General features: G+C 39.5%; 1 protein-coding gene across 7 annotated transcripts in view; it reads right to left on the bottom strand.

The window, feature by feature from the left end:
• TACC2 (transforming acidic coiled-coil containing protein 2) overlaps nucleotides 1-20608 on the bottom strand; it is a 226270-nt gene that overhangs the window by 30760 nt on the left and 174902 nt on the right. For 3 of the 7 annotated variants that reach the window (XM_030569225.1, XM_030569226.1, XM_030569227.1), the window contains 7 exons: nucleotides 19683-19743; nucleotides 16712-16919; nucleotides 10764-10825; nucleotides 9734-9849; nucleotides 8204-8375; nucleotides 6370-6510; nucleotides 5131-5220 (listed from right to left, as the gene is read on the bottom strand). In XM_030569225.1, the coding sequence (XP_030425085.1) occupies nucleotides 5131-5220; nucleotides 6370-6510; nucleotides 8204-8375; nucleotides 9734-9849; nucleotides 10764-10825; nucleotides 16712-16919; nucleotides 19683-19743 (850 nt within the window). The remainder of the gene's footprint in view (nucleotides 1-5130; nucleotides 5221-6369; nucleotides 6511-8203; nucleotides 8376-9733; nucleotides 9850-10763; nucleotides 10826-16711; nucleotides 16920-19682; nucleotides 19744-20608) is intronic. The other 4 variants (XM_030569228.1, XM_030569229.1, XM_030569232.1 and 1 more) reach the window with 3 other exon arrangements.

Raw genomic sequence — 20608 nt, 5'->3', positions numbered from 1 at the left:
GCCAAGCCGCATGATGCAGCCCCGACCCAGCACCCCAGCCAGAGTGAGGCCAAGCCGCTTGGTGCAGCTCAGGGGCCGGCTTAAAATGGCTCATGGGCGAACCTGGCCTGTAAGCCATAGTTTGCCCACCCCTATTCTAAGCACTATACCATAGCCCATATTCTGAAATAAATAATGATACCTCTCAATATAAAATAGTTACTTAAATAAAGTACATTTCAGAAGTTCTGGTTTTATATTATAGATATATATTTTACACAATCGCACACATGCAAAATCCAAAAATTCTTTGGCGACCCCAGTCATTTAATAGTTATGATAAAATCTACCATTTATGGCTAAGTTCAATATTATTGGGTGAAAAAAAATTTGCTTTATCTCCTCATCAAACACAAACACAATAGAGAAATTAAAGACAACTTTGGACTTGAATGTATACAGGGTAGCAGCTGGTCTTCAGTACACCCTATATCTGGAGTGCAAAGCACAGCTTTAATGGTCCATACTCTTTTTCATCTCTAACTCCTGTGAGCTCTTCACACTTCGTTAGTCTTAAAAAATGTACACAGGCTACAAGAGGAGCTATGTGACTATGACAAGATTCTTTTCCTTTCCCTTCTCAACACTGGGGATAAGTGCTCAAGTAGCCCAGGAGTTCACTTGTTTCCATTCTCTCCAAAGCAAAAATACATGATGAGCAAAGAAGGAGGGTGAGAAGACTCTATGCCTCCCCTTCCCCCGCCCCTAGCAGACTGCTTTGTGGAAGTTGTGGCAGAGGGTGGTTGGCCAATCCACTGGGACTTCAGCAAAGCTACTGCCTTGGGCTACTACCCAAGGAAAATGAGCCCAGGCAAAGAGATGACAATTTGGGACGAGCAGGGAGAAAACAGCTATGCCATTGATTTTTCAGTTCTCTGAGCCTCAGACATAGGATGACAGAGATGCATGACTCTTCAAATACAGTACACTATACTAAGTATGTACTCAGTGATTCAATAACTCAAGTACTTGTGCAATGGTGTGGAGTTCTTTTACCAGTGGGTTTCACACATGCCCCTCTGAACTGAAATCTGGGAGATTGGACTAATTGATTATGATAAATATATGGGTCAGCCATGGCTGTGTTGTCTGTAAAGGAACACAACTGTTGAAAACCCACATTAAAAAGGAAGCCTAAACATTGGAATTGCATCAATGAATGGATGAATTTTCTGTTAAGCGAGAAAGACAAAAAAAGGAGACTGGGAAAGAGAGTATCACTCTTCAGATGCAGGGGACTTTATTTCTTTCAGACCAAACCAGTGGAGTGGGACAGGCGATGGGGACTGCAGGTTTGTGAGGACATTGATAACCAGCCTTGACTAAAGCCCCCAGAACTTTATTGTTACATTTTCCTGGGGGAACTGTTAGAAAGCCTTCGCTGTGGTAGCAGGCACATGCACCTACTTCTGATACAGATGGGGTGGGGGACAAAGAAACTGCCAGGATAATGAAAATTGTCTTAGAAAGGGGGAAGAGAAGGAGATATTTAAAAATGCTTCATCTGTAACACGGCAAAGGGTCATTGTTGTTTCTTACACTCTGTTAGATGTGTCACTGATATATTTATCCAATTATGCTTTTGCCAATATTTTCCACTGGATTTGAGTAAATGTATAAAAAGGTTAAAAGCCAATGAACACATAATCCAATCTGAAGTTCAGAAACTTTTTACTACTGTAAAAACTTTTTGGAGTTAGCCATCTAGATCAAGTGGCCTTTCCACTAGTGGGCTCATATGCCCATGTATTTAAGGCCCTAATCTTGCAAATTTTTCCTCCTACCCATAGTTCCACTGGACCCTAAAATTGTCCTGCCTGCCGGAATTATCCTATTAAACCTATTTAGGAGTGACCGTTACTAGTCCCTGGAATATTATTTTGCAAACCAATTTCATACAGCACCTAAAATGTTGCAAATTAGTGTAACAGATACCTTTTTGGATTTAAATTTTCCTTTTTAACAGCTGAGAAAATGACAATTTGACCAATTAAACTACAGTATTCACATAAAATAATACTGTCAGTACTATGAATTCAGCACCTAACAGCAGTACCAGCACCACTAATAAGGTAAAAAAGTTAATTAGGGTAATTACAAGCACAGGGATTTATAAATCACTGACCCTTACACAGAAGGATTAGATTCTGCAGGGGAATTAATGTTACATGTGGGTCACTGAAATCTTAGTGTAAGTAATTGGGAAGCACATATATTTCCTTTATTGAGCATCTCTTCTATAATTCAAATATTTAATTAGGAATGTGACCTGATACATCTTGATTTACCAACTACACTAATCCCAGCTCACAGAATTCAAAGTAAACAAAGATATGCATGGGCACTGAAATGAAATAGAAGAAATTACTATAATCTTCACATAGAAGTATCCATCCATTTAGCTGAACTGAGGTCTGGCTTTCCTTTTGCAGCAATATTTTCACACTCACAAATGTACTTTGGACAAAAAGTGGAATAATCACACCTTTTAACTACATGATTTATGCTCCCACTCAGGTTAAACTGTGGGCCCAAAAATGTGGGCCCAAGTTTTGCAAACACGACTGTGTCAGAGAAAGGAAAGTTCTTGTTTGAAAACTTACCCCTTAAAGTTTTGCTACCTTTGTCCTCTCAAAACAATTATGTATATTGCTTCTCTTGCTGCCAACACCGTTTTCCCGCTGGTTTCTCTAATTTACACAGGAGAAGTGATTATTTCAGCTTCATAGCTTTACATGTTACCTCAGCAATTCTTGAGCGGCTGACACAGACTCTTCCAGAGATCTGTCCTGCCTACACAAAAAAATGGGAGTTGGACACACAAGTCTGTTCGACAGTCCTAGACTGTTCAGCCATCTTAGCACGGGCAGGCTGAAGTCACGTTTCCTAGTAAAAGTTCTTTTTCTTCGACTGTTTTCACTCTCATTTGTCAGTTGCATCTGAAAAGACTCCGTTCGCATTGTTTCCATCTTTGGAGACTGAAGAAAAAGGACCCTATCCTGCTGAAGTCACTAACAAAATTCACACTGATTTCAGGAGGTCAGGACCAGACCCAACGTCTACTCTCACAAAAGCCCCTCTTCATCTGAATGAAAAAGACTAATTCCTACTGCCCAGTAATATTCTGATTCAAGTGTTATCATTTTTAGATTAGCACTTAATGCTTGAGTTTCTGATTTAGATGTAACTTAACCACTGTGAAAGGTAGTTTTGTTCTTATTAAAAAGATGTTGCAAGGTTTTACATCTATATGCACAACAATTATAAATATATTGATACCACATTAAGAAAATAATCAGTGCCTTTCAGAAAGTGTTCCTGCCAGCCACTATCCTGTCTATCCTCAGTAGCCTCTGGATTTAAGTCACTGCAGTCATCTGGTGTATCCTATTATAACTAATCTACATTGAGTCCATCGGTCACTATAAAACACTCAGTGTTAGTCACAAGGGTTATCATCATGGGCTAATTTGATATTAGCAACATCCACTTAAAGACTAAAGTTAACCAAGGACAAAAGTCTTTCCCAGCCTAGCATGACATCGGTATCATTCAGCTAAAGACATCACTGTGCTTTAGTTATAGATGTATATATAAAAAAACCACACATTTTCCAGAATTTCAGAAAATTAAGACTAATCGCAGGTACTTTACTCCCACCGGGAAAATGCCATTTATCATTTCAACCCTTCCTATTTATTCCATCTGTTTCTAATTAGAAAGTTGGGCCCAAACCTGCTATCATTCAAGTCAACAGTGAAGCTTCCCACTGGCTTCACTAAAAACAGGAGCCCACATACTTAGAAACATTCATATTTCCACAGGGAATTAATTACTATCATTTTATACCATTCATTACACTAAATGAAATAGCCATTCGTCACTCAGACAGTTGCATCAAAAGCCACTATTTACCAACATGAGCTAAACTGCTCAAGTTTATTCTAACTGGCCATCAGTTAATCCATAAAAGTACAGTACACTATCAAAAGAGACTCACTTTTATGAACTAACTTGCTTATGATTGGTTAAAGCACAGATCAAGTCTAATCTCTGAGCCAGTCAAAATGCAGTTATGGTGCAGTGCACAGCTGCCACTTAAATATTAAAAGAATTAGTTTGGGCCCCCCAATGACTTATTAATCATTTAGTGTAAGAAAATAAAGGCCACTGACAAGACAGAATAATATTCTCCTGATATGGAAATAAATGTCTCATGTCAGCAGGACACTGTTGTCCTGTCAGCATTCCATTCCATTCAGTTGATACCATTTTGGAAGTATATCACTGAGGTAAAACTCATGGGGCTGTTGTGAGCTTTTTATTAAAAGCACCATAAGGGTTTTCCTAGACTAGCACCACGTTTTGTACTAAACATCAAAGATACTACATCAGAGATAATATTTCAGTCTAGTTTCAAACATGGGAGACCACATGCATCACTGGAGCAGTGTCACTCTGATGATGCACCACACTGACATGGCACTAGCCAGCTTGCTGTAGAAGTATCAGTACAGAAAATTTTTAGATCTTAATGAATAAAGAGAATGTATGCAGGGGAGGTTCTTTCCCTTGAGAGCCTTTGAGGTCATTCAAAATCATTTGAATCCTGTTCTTCAGAAACCTGAAGTGTGCGTAGATTGAACTTTTCAAGTTTTAGGGACAAGTCATTAGATCTCATGCTTAAATGACCTGTAGAAGGCAAAATGCACCACTAGACAGAATTTGTAATACTCTATTGAAAAACTTACTTTTTTTTTTTTTTTTTGCCAGCAAACACTTTAGACCAAATCCTGATCTCAAATACAAACACATGGTCATCTAAAAGGCAGAATTTGGCTGTCCCCTGTTTTATATGACTGCCTTTTGCAGTTAACTTTGGAAGTAGAATTGTTCTGCGAGTGGAGCAGGTGACAGCATTTTTGTGTAGAGTAAGGCTATCAGCATGCTCTTTGGTGTCCTACGTACTGAGGTGCACACAACTTCAAACGTCACTCAGAGAAGCTTAGTTACCTTGTTGTTAAAGAAAAAGCAGCACTCTGGTTCTTAATCTGTGCACACACACACATATTGCAGGCATAAAACAGATACCTCGATATCTAAGGAGCAGAAAGAAGACAGGGTAATCTGTCTGGCTAGCGTCAATGCTTCTATCCTCATTGCAGCAAACTCTAACTCCTCCTGTCAGATGGTTTTAAGCAATCCACAGAAAAAAAATGAATTAAGAACACAATGTAAATGTTTTACACACACAGAGAATGAATGCTGTATTTTAATGTATCATGATAACAATTTTTGGGTAACACACATTCAGTGTTCCTTTCATGATTACAACATCAGCAGAACACAAAAACAAGTTTTCAGGTAGTTTTGAGATAGTTATATCTCACTAGGGACTAAGTGTTAACAACTTTTTGGGTGGGATAAATGTTTTCCAATTATGTTGCTCAACAAGACAAAATTATTTCTTTGTCACGTTAATTGATTTTCCCTTTCATTTATTCACTGTATTTATGATTGCTGTCACTTTTTATTCAACATTACTCAGCAGTTTTGAAATGTAAATCTGCCATGATACATGTAAACCTTCTTTCCAGAGAGATTTCCTTTTGTTAGAGGAAGCCAGGTCAAATTACAGGTTAAACACAATCACAAAAACAACACCTGACTCTCATTTTACCTAGTTTTAGCACCAATGTAACTCCAGGCCCTACATCTCTGAAACTGTCTCTGTGCTTACTAGCCCACCAAAGTAAAGTGTATTCAGTCAGGTTAATTCTCCATATTTAAGACTGAACACAGGGCTCAGAATAAGAGTTTTATTTTATACCAGGAGTTCTCAAACTGGGGGTCAGGACCCCTCAGGGGGTTGCGAAGTTATTACATGGGGGCTCGTGAGCAGTCAACCTCCACCTCAAACCCTGCTTTGCCTCCAGCATTTATAATAGTGTTAAATATTTAAAGAAGTGTTTTAATGTATAAGGGGGAGTCACACTCAGAGACTTGCTGTGGGAAAGGGGTCAACAGTGAAAAAGTTTGAGAGCCACTGTTTTATAATATGTTATACTACAACACAGTTAGTGAGATTATCTAATTGAGACTGTTCAGCAGTGTTAGAACACAAGAGTTAAAGAAACTAACTTATTTGTTCTGAGAGTTAAGTCCAAATCTCACTATCTCTTAAAAGTTTCTGAAAGGTAAAATGAACTTTGAAGAGAGCTGAATTTTTCTTTACCCCCTTTTTTTTTTTAAGGTAGTGAAATGTGTTCTCTACTGGTGTTTTGACAAATTTAAGAAAGGAACACTGGTATTTATATTTCTGCTACAAACCTGAAGTTTCTGAGCAAATACGGGGGGGTTCTTTTCTGCTAAGTCAGGTTCTAAATATTCAAGCTGATCACATATTGATGTTTGACGCGATATCCTATTGAGAAGAGCATCAGCAGAGACAAAGGAGTCCTCAGGAGTTGTCTGAAGGGTAAGGAGGATATAGAACAAATAACAGAGGCTGCCAAAGTGGCCCAGGCTGAAAACCATATATTTGTTTCAAACTTTTGCTTGCTGCCTTCAGTAACATTTTCTTTCTGGCACACGTGCATAGGCAATCAGAAATAAATATAATGAAAGTTGGTTATAAACTAAAAAATTTAGAGTGTAATAAATGATGTTAAAGCCTCTAAAGCAATGGTTCTCAAACTGTAGTTCCTGAAAGTTGTAGCTCAGTCCAGAATTCTCATGGGACTTTCAGAGGTTTCTTTGACCAATTCAACTAAAATGATCCCCAAACAACTTTTTGCACTCACTACAATGTGTCTTTTTGTTCCTTTGGGGTTAACTCAACTAGGATCGAATTTACAGGTGCTATTGAGGTTAGAGAGGTCTCAAACACACAGGAGGTCAGAATCACAGTGTTGACCTGTTCAGATTAGAGCAATGGAAGCTCCATTCAATGAGCAGAGTCTTCAGGCTAATAAATGTGAAATCCTCTGCTCAAGGACAGGAACTCAAAAAACACAGATACACAATGTACAGATATGTAACTAAGCAGCCATGCCTGCTGCATTTATAAAGTGAGTGTATTTTAACTTTGTCTCCTTAATACTGTTGTTCTTCCTTATGTGACCAAGTGCTGCAAGGCCAGTTGTTAAATCGGAGTTTGCTGGGGAAAGCTGGGGGTCCTTCAAAGAATCTATCCACAGTATTCAAAATTTTGAGAACCAATGCTCTGAAGTCTAGAAGCTGCAGCCTTGGAAGTAAGACTCAAAAGTCTTTACGCTGAGTCCACTGGGAACTGGACTGGGTTCAAAGGCACAGATTTCTAACAAAGTCTCTCACCTCCAGTACTGCATAACATCAAAATAGTTGGCAATTTATCAGAAAATGAGAAATATCTGTTCATCATTTATTAATGCTAAAACATCACAATAGATATGCTACACTCAAAAAGCAATTCTGCGTATTTTCATACAAAATCCCAGAGACAACACAGGCACAGTCTATATATCTATGTGGCAGGTTAAAACATAACAAAATCCCTTATAACAAATAAGATATTGAGAATATCTGCCTGTAGGAATTGATCACAAACATACATTTGAGCTTAGATAAGAACCAGGACATTTTTTCTCAATTCTAACAGTATTCTGTTAAGCCAAAAGAGGGATCAATTCTCTCATTGGTGTCCCATCAAACCCTGTTATTGCCAATGGAAATTAAGCATGTTTATCGATGGGAGTCCAAAAACCCTTGGAAATGATTTTTGACCACGTAGATTTGGGGACACATTCTGCACTGAAACCTTCCTGGTTAGTTACATGCTCTGGAAGAGCAAATGCTCATTTTGCTCATGTGAAATTTTGCAAGCACAACATTGGAGGCACTTCTTAAAAGTGACCTTTTATCCTTCTGATTAATGTGAAAAGGCATAAAGCTAAATATGCTAAATTTCTCAGCAAGTGATCTTGCTTTTTAGTTTGTTCTGGTTAAGTAGTGTCCAAGAATAATTCAAGTCTTCATTTCATTCAGGGTTTTCATATTCCACTCCAGAAATTTTCATCTAGCGCTATGTTATAATTGCACCGTCTGTATGTTCTCCTCTCTTAAAACATGGGAAGATTGCTTTTTTGGGAGGATATTTCCATCACTCTTCTTATACATTACTTACCATTTCAATGGGGTCTGAAGCTGTTCCTAAGCTCATAGGCTCCAATTCTTTCTGTTTTGATTTGTCGGTTGACTGTAAGTGCAGATCTTGGCTGGTGGTTAGAACCCGGGAACCTGGGTGTTGTATTTTCATTCCAGAGGATAGCTGGGCTTCAGTTTCCTCGAAACTCGACCTGGGATCAGATAGATAGTGTATACGTTTTCAGATTAGGCTAGGAGCCCAGTCTACTAAAAACACAGCAAATTCTCTTCAGTTAAACTGTCACGTTCTCATCTTCACAAGAGCTTGATAAATTAGGATAATTGACATAAGGTTGAATTATAGCAATATATCTTGCAAGATTTTGAGAAATGTTTTCAAAGTAGTACCCTGGATAAACCCTGTACTACTGGATTAGATCAGCCTACACATCACTTTGCCCTTATTTCTCACTTCTACATAAATCTCTATCAAATGACAATTTTTGTTCAGTTGCAGCAGTGTAAACCCCCTGGACAATGCCATTTCTAAAAATCAACAAAAACTCTTACAATATATCATTTAAAAATGGATTAATTGTTCAGAAAAACAAGTTTAGGAATGCCAAACGAAGAGTTACAATATGAGGGACATACAGTATATACTGAAATGAAACTTCCCTTAATATTAAAGAAAAAACTGTAAGTAGTGAACCATAATCTACACTGAAGACACAGCATAGTCTTTACTGCAGACTTTAAAGTAATCATCAAGACTATGCAACAGAAATATAAGTCCTGATTCTCCACTCCATTACTCCACTGACTGGTGTAACATGGGTCAGTTGGACTCAATGTTTCTTCAAATGTTTTATATCCAGGTGTGGAATTAATTTTGTTATGTGTACCAATATGGAGGTGATGTGTGGCAGGGGTTGGGCTGAGGGGTTTGGAGTGTGGGAGCGGGCTCAGGGCTGGGGAAGGGGGTTGGGGTGCGGGAGTGGTGAGGGCTCCAGCTGGGGGTGTGGGCTCTGGGGTGGGGCTGGGAATCAGGAGCTTGGAGTGCAGGCTGCCCAGGGGCTGGGGCTGGAGGACTCCCCTGAGCCTTCTCTCCGCCGGCAGCCGCTCTGGGGGAGAGGTGCTTCTCCTTGCCAGCAGCAGTTCCAGGGCAGAGGCACTTCTTCCCGCTGGCAGCATCTCCAGGGCCTGGGGAGAGGTGCCTCTCCCTGCCAGCAGAAGCTCCAGGGCCAGGGGAGAAGCCTGTGGCAGCCCTGCATGACCCATCTTGCTCCCCACCCACTCCCTACCTCTCTCCTCTCCAGGCCCTGTGGCTGCACGCCTGCGCAGAACTTTATAGCCTGCTGTGTGGCCGTGCAGCTCAGAGGACATTTAGGTGGGACTCTATTTAATAGATACAGATCTGTGTTTTAAAAGAAAACAGAGAAAAAGTAAAGCATAACAAAAGTGATGTCTGACTGGAAATAATTTTACTGTTATCCCTTTCCTAACAGTCCTTTTATTATTAAATGGGTTTTGTTTGTTGTTTGGGGGGGGGGGGGTTGCAGTGATGTACCCTGAACATGGAGTTGTAGAATCAGATAGTCTGACTGGTGGAGATTTGACTGGACTTTCCTGCTGTGCATCAAATACAAGGTACAAAGATTGTTTCTTCGGGGTACTGCCATCCGGCTGTCAAAAGAAAAGGAAATAATTATCAACCAACTTTCCATTCTCCGTTAAGGTTAATTCATTGCCTCAAGTGACCCAGTGACTGAGAAATTCCATTTCTCTTTTAGAGCTGATAACCTGTGTTCTGCAGCACAGCAGAATGGATGTATTGAAAGAACAGCCTATTTTAGAAAAGCCACTGACCACAGCATAGACTGTGCACTTTACAATTTTTATTAGTTCCTCCACTACGATTTGGGATTCATTAGAATTCAGATACTAAGTTCTGCACTCGTTCTTTTTGAATGGGTTATATGGCATTCGCTGACAAAGTATTATCAAAAATTTAATTGGAACCTTCTTTATCTCATCAGATTGAACACCCAAGAGTCTCCACATTAACAGACTCTTTCATTCTTATAAGCACTGTGGGAAATTCAGACATCTGAAACTTATTGATACTATCTAATTAATCAAGTGAATACAAGTTAGGCAAAAAAATGTTGATGTTATAACTTTATTCCCATATTTTAGAGTAAGTCTTTATTTTGAAGAGAGTGCTCATCATTTCTTTTCATAAAAGCTTAGTCATAGTTTTGGAGAGTTAAGAGATGTCCATACATTGTTTGGTAAACCAACGTAGAGTGCTCTGCACCTGCTATGGTTTAAAGTATTGAATACCTTTACATCTCCAAGAAATGAAACTAAACCTCAACATTAAAAAGATTAAATAACTTCTGTAAGGATAGGGACAATAAAGCATGTGCAATTTACCTGACTACACTGACTAGAAAGACTCGTGTTTAAAATCTACTACAGATGTACATCTGATTCACTGTGTAGCAGGGAACTATCCATACAGTATTATCATAGCAATATATAATGATTATCGCGTGTAAATAAATGGAAATGAAAATTTGAGAGTGAAAACTTACCGGCAAGGAGGAGCCTATTTTCTCCATATATTCTATTTCATATGAGTTGCCATATTCCAGCTCTGTAACAGAAACAAAGAGAAATGTTTCCATGCATACGGGGAAAATATAATTTTTGCATGTGTGAATAAAATCTTGGCAGCTCATTGCTAATTTCACCCAGGGTCTGCAGCTTTACTAATGATGCTTTTTCTAATAGGCCCTACAAACAAAATGCACAGAGACAACTGTGCCTTGATTTTCAGCAGTCAGTCAGTCAACTGAAGCCCCATGGCATATCCAAAGGCAGAATTTGGTGCGTCATTTTGAATCAATTTTCCTGTAAATCTCCAGGTTAATCTGCTTCCTTTGTTCAGGATTCTGTTACAGACCCCAGTGGCTTACTAAAATTGCAGAGCCCTGTGAAACATGCCAATACATGGTATCTGAAGTGCTGTGCCACATTACAATGCTTTGAAAATATTTTGATGTAGTCTTAATAGCTATTTCTTCCATTGAAAGAAGGAAGATTTTGCAAGATGACAAGTAATCAAATGATTCCACTCATAGTAAAACCATGCAGATTTTAATCAGGAACTATTATGATCTTATTACTTTAGATTAAAAAATGGATAAAGCTATCCACATGCTCATTTCGAGACAGATAGCACAGTAACATAGATACACTTATTTTCAAATTTTAGTTACAAAGGACAGTTCAAGGCATGAGTATTTACAGAGAAGTATTTCCTGCCCTAACCTGTAAAAAACCCCTTTTGTTGCACTACCATTTCAAATCCCTTAATTATTCAATAAGAATTAACAAGCACTTCTTGCAAATCCTGGTCACTCGACAGTGAGCTGATATAGACACATACACAGACAATGAAACTGCTGACAGAACAGAAGATAAATGCAACAAATACAGGGTATAGGGCTTGATCATGCAAATAAATAGAGTCCTTACATGAGTAGTCTCATTAAAGGCAATAGAGCAAAGCAGTAAAAAAAGACTGATAGGTACAACAGATGTATCTAAGATTTTGCATCTAAATCCAGTCACCATTGATGTTCAGAGAAATATTCTAACACAATGTTAGAATGATAGATAAAAATTAAGGATTTCTGTTAAATAATATTCTTGTCTCAAAATTATTTTTATTCAATTTTGTATTTTGTTATGTTCCACATAGTAAGTCATTTTTCTTCCTATAGGCCTAATTCAGGAAATCACTGAATCACATGCTTAATTCTATTTCTGTATAGTAAACAACAAGTGTCTAGGATTTCAGCATGTGCTTAAATACACTTCCTGAACTGGGATGACATCCTGAATAAAGGCCTATTCAGGCAGGTATTTTTAAAATAAATTAGGCTGTTTTTCTCCAAGACTAGTGTAAATGTCTTAATTCTTTTGAAAAGTGAAAATCTCACTATGAAAACAATATTAGAAGGTATTTGTGCAGAAATTCAGATGCTAAAAAATGCCCACAAATATTGTGAACTTCTCTTCTAGTTAAAAGTCTCTCTGGGTGTAAATAGCATGTTCTTGAAGATCCATGTATTTCACAGGCCATCCATTTAAGAAAAATAGCTACAAAATAGCAATAGGTGAAGTTTAGGATATTGTATCCATTAATCTTTATGCTGAAGGGAATCCTGCTATAGCAGGTTTAGTAAATTCAGATGCTTGGCATCCCATGGTCTATTTTTAATGGTAACAGGAATTCAAATAGGAGGAAAAGCCTACCATATGAACTACATGCTTCCTTCTAGCTAGAGCAAAAAAACAAACAACACACAAATGACGACATTAAGAGTAAAATGAAAGAAAATAGAACCCGAGGAAGAAGTTTAGGAGTAACTATTAACTACAAGGCAAAGCAAAATCAAATGTTTTGAAATGCGTTTCTCCATTTGTTATAGCTTTGTATATTACAGAGAAGTCTTACAAACTGCTTCTTAAACACTAGGAAACATTCTGTTACAATATATACAAATGCTCTTTACAGCCAGGAGACCACTGTCAGTGTCCTATGCTGGCACTGATAATAACAACTCTACATCTGCTTAATCCCCACTCTTGCAGCTGTAATCCATAGTGTTTGATTTTTAGATGTTTAACCCTATTTGACACAAAAGACAGTTTGAGGTACATCAACTAGAAACAAAACAAATAATGTGGCTCATTAAAGATTATTCTTCTGTCCACCTGCTCTGAGTACTATGTATTGTTTGACTGCGATCTGTACAAAGGTAACTCTTGGTTACAGGAGGACGATCACAACAGTATCAAGAGTGGTACAAACTGCTGTATTAAGAAACATCTCTTAAATTACTTCGTTTTCTCAAAGCAGCATGAACAGAACAGTCAATGGAATTCATGATTATTTTAAATAATCTCAAAAGAGGAAGCATTGTTGATTATAATTAACATGTAATCTGAAACTCTGGACATACCACCCAGCACACTTCCGAAGCAGGAGGATTAGCATTTAATTAGGAATTAGGAATTCTGTTCACTTTCTATTACCAGTCTGAGAGTGGAAATGATGGTTTTAGTGCATCCATACATTATGTTTGTTCAAAAAATCATTTTTGGCTCACTTTTCCTTTAAGGAGGAAACATTAACATCACACAATGCAGTCATAAATTGATGCATTTAGTTATAATTTAACAACAAAAATGAATGGATTATTCAGATTGAACCATCTGAACAGGATATCTAACAGACCCCATGAAAGCCCTGGACCCTGCATACTCTTATGCATGTGCATTTGAATGTTCACATGAGCAGTCCCATTGAAGTCAGCAGAATTACTCACATGCATCAGGTTAAGCTCATGGGTAAACTGTTTGCAGGATTGGGACTAAGAGCCTAAATCCTGCAGTTCATAATCATGCAAAACTCCGCAGATTTTGCCTTAAACTGTTCATGATATTTTAACAGTACATTGGGCATGTGGGCAGAAAAGATCAGGTAACGATAATGGAAATAGAGTCAACAAGATCAAAAAGGATCGTAAGATTTTGAAGTAGTAAGTTCTACAGCCACATAAATAAGAAGAAAACAAAGAAACAAGAAGTGGGGCCGCTATACACTGAGGATGGAATGGAGGTTAAGGATAACCTAGGCATGGCCCAACATCTAAACAAGTACTTTGCCTCAGTTTTTAATAAGACTAGTGAGGAATCTAGCGATGATGGAGGGATGATAAATGGGAATGTGGATATCGAAGTGGATATTACCGCAACTGAGGTAGAGGCCGTACTTGAACAGCTCAATGGGACGAAGTCGGAGGGCCCGGACAATCTCCATCCGAGGATATTAAAGGAACTGGCACGTGAAATTGCGAGCCCGTTAGCGAGAATTTTTAAGCAATCGATAAACTCGGGGGTTGTGCCGTATGACTGGAGGATTGCTAATGTAGTTCCTATTTTTAAGAAAGGGAATAAAAGTGATCCGGGTAATTATAGGCCTGTTAGCTTGACGTCTGTAGTATGTAAGGTCTTGGAAAAAATTTTAAGGGAGAAAGTAGTTAAGGACATAGAGGTCAATGGTAATTGGGACGAATTGCAACACGGATTTACTAAAGGTAGATCGTGTCAAACCAATCTGATCTCCTTCTTTGAGAAGGTGACGGATTACTTAGATAAAGGAAATGCGGTAGATATAATTTACCTAGATTTCAGTAAGGCGTTCGACACGGTTCCGCATGGGGAACTGTTAGTTAAATTGGAAAAGATGGGGATGAATATGAAAGTTGTAAGGTGGATAAGGAACTGGTTAAAGGGGAGACTCCAGCGGGTCGTATTGAAGGGTGAACTGTCAGGCTGGAAGGAGGTCACTAGTGGAGTCCCTCAAGGATCGATTTTGGGACCGATCTTATTTAACCTTTTTATTACTGACCTTGGCACAAAGAGCGGGAATGTGCTAATAAAGTTTGCGGATGACACAAAGCTGGGGGGTATTGCTAACACGGAGAAGGACAGGGATACTATTCAGGAAGATCTGAACCACCTTGTAAACTGGAGTAATAGAAATAGGATGAAATACAATAGTGAAAAGTGCAAGGTCATGCACTTAGGAATTAATAATAAGAATTTTGGATATACGTTGGGGGCGCATCAGTTGGAAGCGACGGAGGAGGAGCAGGACCTTGTAGTACTGGTTGATAGCAGGATGACTATGAGTCGCCAATGTGATACGGCTGTTAAAAAAGCAAATGCGATTTTGGGATGCATCAGGCGGGGTATTTCCTGCAAGGATAAGGAGATGTTAGTACCGTTATATAAGGCGTTGGTGAGACCCCATCTGGAATACTGTGTGCAGTTCTGGTGTCCCATGTTCAAGAAGGATGAATTCAAACTGGAACAGGTTCAGAGACGGGCTACAAGGATGATCCGAGGAATGGAAAAACTGCCTTATGAAAGGAGACTCAAAGAGCTTGGCTTGTTTAGCCTGGCCAAAAGAAGGCTGCGGGGGGATATGCTTGCTCCATATAAATATATCAGGGGGGTTAACGTTCGGGAGGGAGAGGAATTATTTACGTTTAGTACTAATGTAGGCATGAGGACGAATGGGTATAAATTGGATATTAGGAAGTTTAGACTTGAAATTAGACGAAGGTTTCTAACCATTAGGGGAGTGAAGTTCTGGAACAGCCTTCCGAGGGAAGTAGTGGGGGCAAAAGACTTTTCTGGCTTTAAGACAAAGCTTGATAAGTATATGGAGGGGATGTTATGATAGGATCGTTAATTTGGGCAATTGATCTTGGATTACCACCAGATAGGTCTGCTCAATGGTCTGCGGGGAGATGTTGGATGGGATGGGAACTGAGTTACTGCAGAGAATTCCTTCTTGGGTGCTGGCTGGTGAGTCTTGCCCCCATGCTCAGGGTTTAGCTGATCGCCATATTTGGGGTCGGGAAGGAATTTTCGTCCAGGGCGGATTGGCAGGAGTCCTGGAGGTTTTTCGCCTTCCTCTGCAGCGTGGGGCACGGGTCGCTTGCTGGTGGATTCTCTGCAGCTTGAGGTCTTCAAACCAATTTTGAGGATTTCAATAACTCGGTCCTGGGTTAGGGGTTGTTATAAAATTGGATGGGTGGGGTTCTGTGGCCTGCCTGGTGCAGGAGGTCAGATTAGATGATCATATTGGTCCCTTCTGACCTATGAGTCTATGAGTAAGTCCCCTAACCATAAACTTGAAGTTGGAAATTGGTTAGTATTTATTTATACATTCATTTATCAGATGTACCCTTAGGGTAAAACCTGCAAAGACTTACTCCTTCATGTAGTCTGAAGGAAGGCATGACTACACATGCAACTGAGAAATACTTAAGTAGGCTAGGTTCTGATACTTTCATATAAAATAACCTAACAATCTTGCAATAATTTGCCTTATAAAAAAAGACAGACATCCTTCAGGACTGGAAATGGGGATGAATACTGTGCCTATGAAATATAATGGTCACATATCACTTGTTATTGTGGGGTTTTATATATTTCTCATGCTTGAAGAAAGCTGGAGCCTAAGAGTTAGGAGAGGTGATATGATAACCAGACTGATGACCAGATCTGACGCTGAGACCTTCAGTACTGAAATACAAATCTCCATCACCTGAGTTAAAGTACTAGAGGCTCAGCAAAAACAAAGGAAAGCCTTGCACTGATTTCAGTAGCCTTTGGATTGGGTCCTAAATCAATTAGCTGGGAGGAACAGCAGGTCACCGTCCTCTCTGATTTAGGCACAGCAGGGAACATGTCACATGCTCTGAACAGTGGATTATACTTACAATTAAGTGTACTGAAAAAGAAAAATTTAGTCATATATTGCTCTGAAGTGCTGCCCTGCTGTCCTATCTGCAGCTGAATACAAGAGTGTTTCCAGTCTCTCAGTTTTCTCTCTTTGTCTTTTCCTTGACAAAGAAAACATGGACTGGAGCTGAATGGTCATTTAAAAGCTTACCCTCTGTAGGGGAGCTGAACTTGGTCTCATTTACAAATGTAGATAGATCGGATGGTTGTGGGTAATCCTGTTTATCTGTATCCAGATCCACAGTCATGCAAGTCCGTTTCTGATTGGTTATGGAAGAAGCCAGTTTTTCCTCATCTGTCGCGTGAACCACGGTGGATATAACTGGGGGTGTTTCTGCAGTAGGCAGTGGAGTGGAATCCTGCACAGAACAAATGTTAACTGAATCTGTTATCTTTCATTACTTCATCGAGCCATCAGCTAGAAATATTTGTCTGGATTCTTTTGTCTTTCTCCCCACCCCAATTCTGCTGTTTTAATTCCATGCTACTTCTTACAGCTCCATATAAAATACTTGAAGAAAGAGACCCAGCTCATATCTGTAGCATTTGGAATTACACCAGGAATAACTTGTCTCAATAATTAGACTCTTTTTATCTGAACAATGAAACCCTTTTATAATGAACCCAGATACAGTAACTCCTCACTTAACATTGTAGTTATGTTTCTGAAAAATGCGACTTTAAGCAAAACAATGTTAAGTTAATCCAATTTCCCCATAAGAATTAATGTAAATGGGGGGGTTAGGTTCCAGGGAAATTTTTTTCACCAGACAAAAAACTATATACACCTCTACCCCGATATAACGCTGTCCTCGGGAGCCAAAAAATCTTACTGCTTTATAGGTGAAACCACGTTATATTGAACTTGCTTTGATCTGCGGAGCGCGCAGTCCCACCCCGCCGGAGCACTGCTTTACCGCGTTATATCTGAATTCATGTTATATTGGGTTGCATTATATCGGGGTAGTTGTGTATTATATAGATATACACACAGTATACCTTTTAAACAAACAATTTAATACTGTTCATAGCTATGATGACTGTGAAGCTTGGTTGAGGTGGTGAAATCAGAGGGTGGAACAGGGAGGACTATTTCCCAGGGCATGCCTTACTGCTAAATGATGAACTAGCAATCAGCTGAGCCCTCAAGGGTTAACACGTTGTTAATGTAGCCTCTCAAACAAGGCAGCCCGAACACGAGGGAGGGTAGACAGCACAGCAGACAGAGACAGACATACACATTTTGTGTGGGAGAGAATGAGAGATGCACATTGCCCCTTTAAGCAAGCTGACCCACTCTTAAATGCATTATCTTTTTAAGTGGATCAGGAAGTTGAGATAGCAGCTGCTGCCCCAAGCCTCTCTGTCTCTCTGTGTGTGTGTCTCCTCCCTGCTCTATATGGAGATGGGGTAAGTGGGGTGGAGGAGTAGGGAGACACCCTGACAGCCCCCCTTTCCTCTCCCCCTGAACAGCTAGCAAGAGTCTCTGGGAGCAGCTCCAAAGGAGAGGGCAGGAGCAGCACATGGCAGTGGGGAGACGGACCGCTGAACTGCCAACTGATAGCCTGCAATTGCTAACCTGCCGGGCAGTTAGGGAAATTAGGGGAGCGGGAAGTTGATAAGGGGAGCTGATGGGGAGCTGCTGGTCCACCCTGGTTCCAAGCCCCCACCAGCTAACTGCAACAGGCTGCTCTTCCTGCAAGCAGTGGACAAAGCAGACAGCTGCCAAAGGACGTTAGAAGGGAGCATTTCACAACTTTAAACAAGCATGTTCCCTAATTGATCAGCAACATAACAACATTAACCAGGATGACTTTAAGTGAGGAAAGCAACAAAGAGTCCTGTGGCACCTTATAGACTAACAGACGTATTGGAGCATGAGTTTTCATGGGTGAATACCCACTTCGTCAGTCGCATGAGGAGTTACCGTATTGCAAAGCTGTGTTGATAAGGTAGAATGAAAATCCTGACTTAAGTGTACTGAAATGTGCCAGCTGAAATTCATTTGAGGTGGGGCGGAAATTGTGGGGAAAGACCTCAGTATACAAGGGATCCACAGATTTTTTTTGCTGTCTTTACTGAACACTTTTTTCATGCTATATTTTCCATAGCATCATTTATGGTGTGTGTGTGTACGTTTCTAGATTCTGTTGATGCAGGTAAAAAAGATGGTTATTTGGAGTTGATGGTCATGCAGAGATTTTCAGGAGTTAAGACAGAAATATCTGTGGTTGGAGATCAGTACGTGACATAAGTGGCACACAAAATGCATAGTCTCCTAGGAATCCAAGCGTAATGGCCAGGGCAATTGACTTTTAGGGATTGTCTGCATGGTGAGTAAGTGCACGGGAAGCCAGGGCTGCCTACAGTGCACTAGCTTTCTGCTGGACAAAGGTTCCATACTAAATGTTTTGTCATGTGCTTTGAAATACTGCTATTTGAAATACTACACTCACCATGTAGATTAGCCCTGACACTTCCCTTATGGTAATGATCTCACATAACACAAAACACGGACTTCAAAGGTCATGAATCCTCCCCCTGTCTCTACAATGTCAGCCAGCTTAAATGGAAGGTTAGGATACATAACATGGGAGGTGGACAATGGCATGAAAAGAAATGTCCCAGATTAAAGTAGTGAGCCAAAGACTATTATCTCATACATGGTGCAGCCTTTGTTAACTCCTCTGAACAAGAGAAGCCGCCCACCAGTATTTTAAGATGACAAAAATATTATTTCTGTTCACATCCTCTGCAGAGTAACGCACCTGCATTATTTGTACTTTTCTTTCAGCATATCATTTTTACTTGTGTCTGTTGCAGTTTTCTGGTCTAATAAGTTAGATGAATTCCTCTGAGTGCTAATATCCTAAAGATATTTGTTCATTACTATACTTAGAAGATAGTACTTCCCAAAGTTTTTTCTGAACAGTCCAACTGGAATTCCTAGGACAAATACCCACTCTAACTGGCATTGTACGAATTAATCTTAAAATGGGAGAAAAAAATTAATAAACCTTACCAATGCATACAACTATTCAAATATAACAATGTTACATCAAATTTACTTTCCTTCTATGAGCAAAACTAATGACTTATGTCAAAACAACATAGCATTTTACCTGAGAGGGCGCATCCGAGAGGGGAGACCTTTTTGGTGACTTTTTCACCCTAAATGTATCACTAAAAACAAAATTAAAACAGTAAATATGGCATATGGAAGAGAATCAGCAGCATATAACATTTAGCAATACAGAGCTAAAGAAAATACTACCTCCTCTATAAGCCTTCCTGCTTTAAGACTCCTTCCATTACAAAGCAATACACTGAAAAACATGCTTTAAGTATTTGCTTTCATGCACTTTGGTACAGGACTTTGTTCCCTAAACCAGTAAGATAAACTAAGTAAAGGAGTTGAACAGCAGTATTGCCATGTGTCTAAATTCATTCAAAAAGGCTACTGAAGTCAAATATTGATAGGGAATGAGGATTACCCAGGGCACTAGGATAGGATTTTGGAGACCGTGATTCAAAAAGCCCCAGCCCCATCATAGACTTTCCTCTGGGACCTTGAGGAACTCACCTAGCCTCTTTGTGTGTCAGTTCCCCAGCTGTAAAACAGGGATAATAGTACTTTCCTATCTCACAGGGTTATTGTGAGAATAAATACACTGACGATTGTGTGGCGTTCAAATACTATGGTAAAAGGGGTCGTATACGCATATAAGACAGATAAGAGATTAATTTCCTTGCCACATGTCAACAGGTTTTTTATGAACTGCATATGAAGGTTTGTGGCAGGATATGCACATTGCTCCTAAGATTTCAGGACCAGATAATCACATTAAGTTCCCAGTGATGAGAAAGGAAATCCCACAAACTTGGACTTTCATGGTAAAGATGAATATATTTACTCACATGGCAATACTGCTTCAGGCTCTTCTAAATCCCAGAACATAAACTGTCAATACAATAGTTTTAACTAGGGTTGTCGATTAATCGCAGATAACTCACACGATTAACTCAAAAAAATTAATCACGATTAATT

The sequence above is a fragment of the Gopherus evgoodei genome, chromosome 7 (assembly GCF_007399415.2).
Source record: "Gopherus evgoodei ecotype Sinaloan lineage chromosome 7, rGopEvg1_v1.p, whole genome shotgun sequence".
In the NCBI taxonomy this organism is placed as follows: Eukaryota; Metazoa; Chordata; order Testudines; family Testudinidae; genus Gopherus; species Gopherus evgoodei.
Note: the sequence above shows the minus strand (reverse complement) of the source record. Positions and strands in the feature narration are given on the sequence as shown.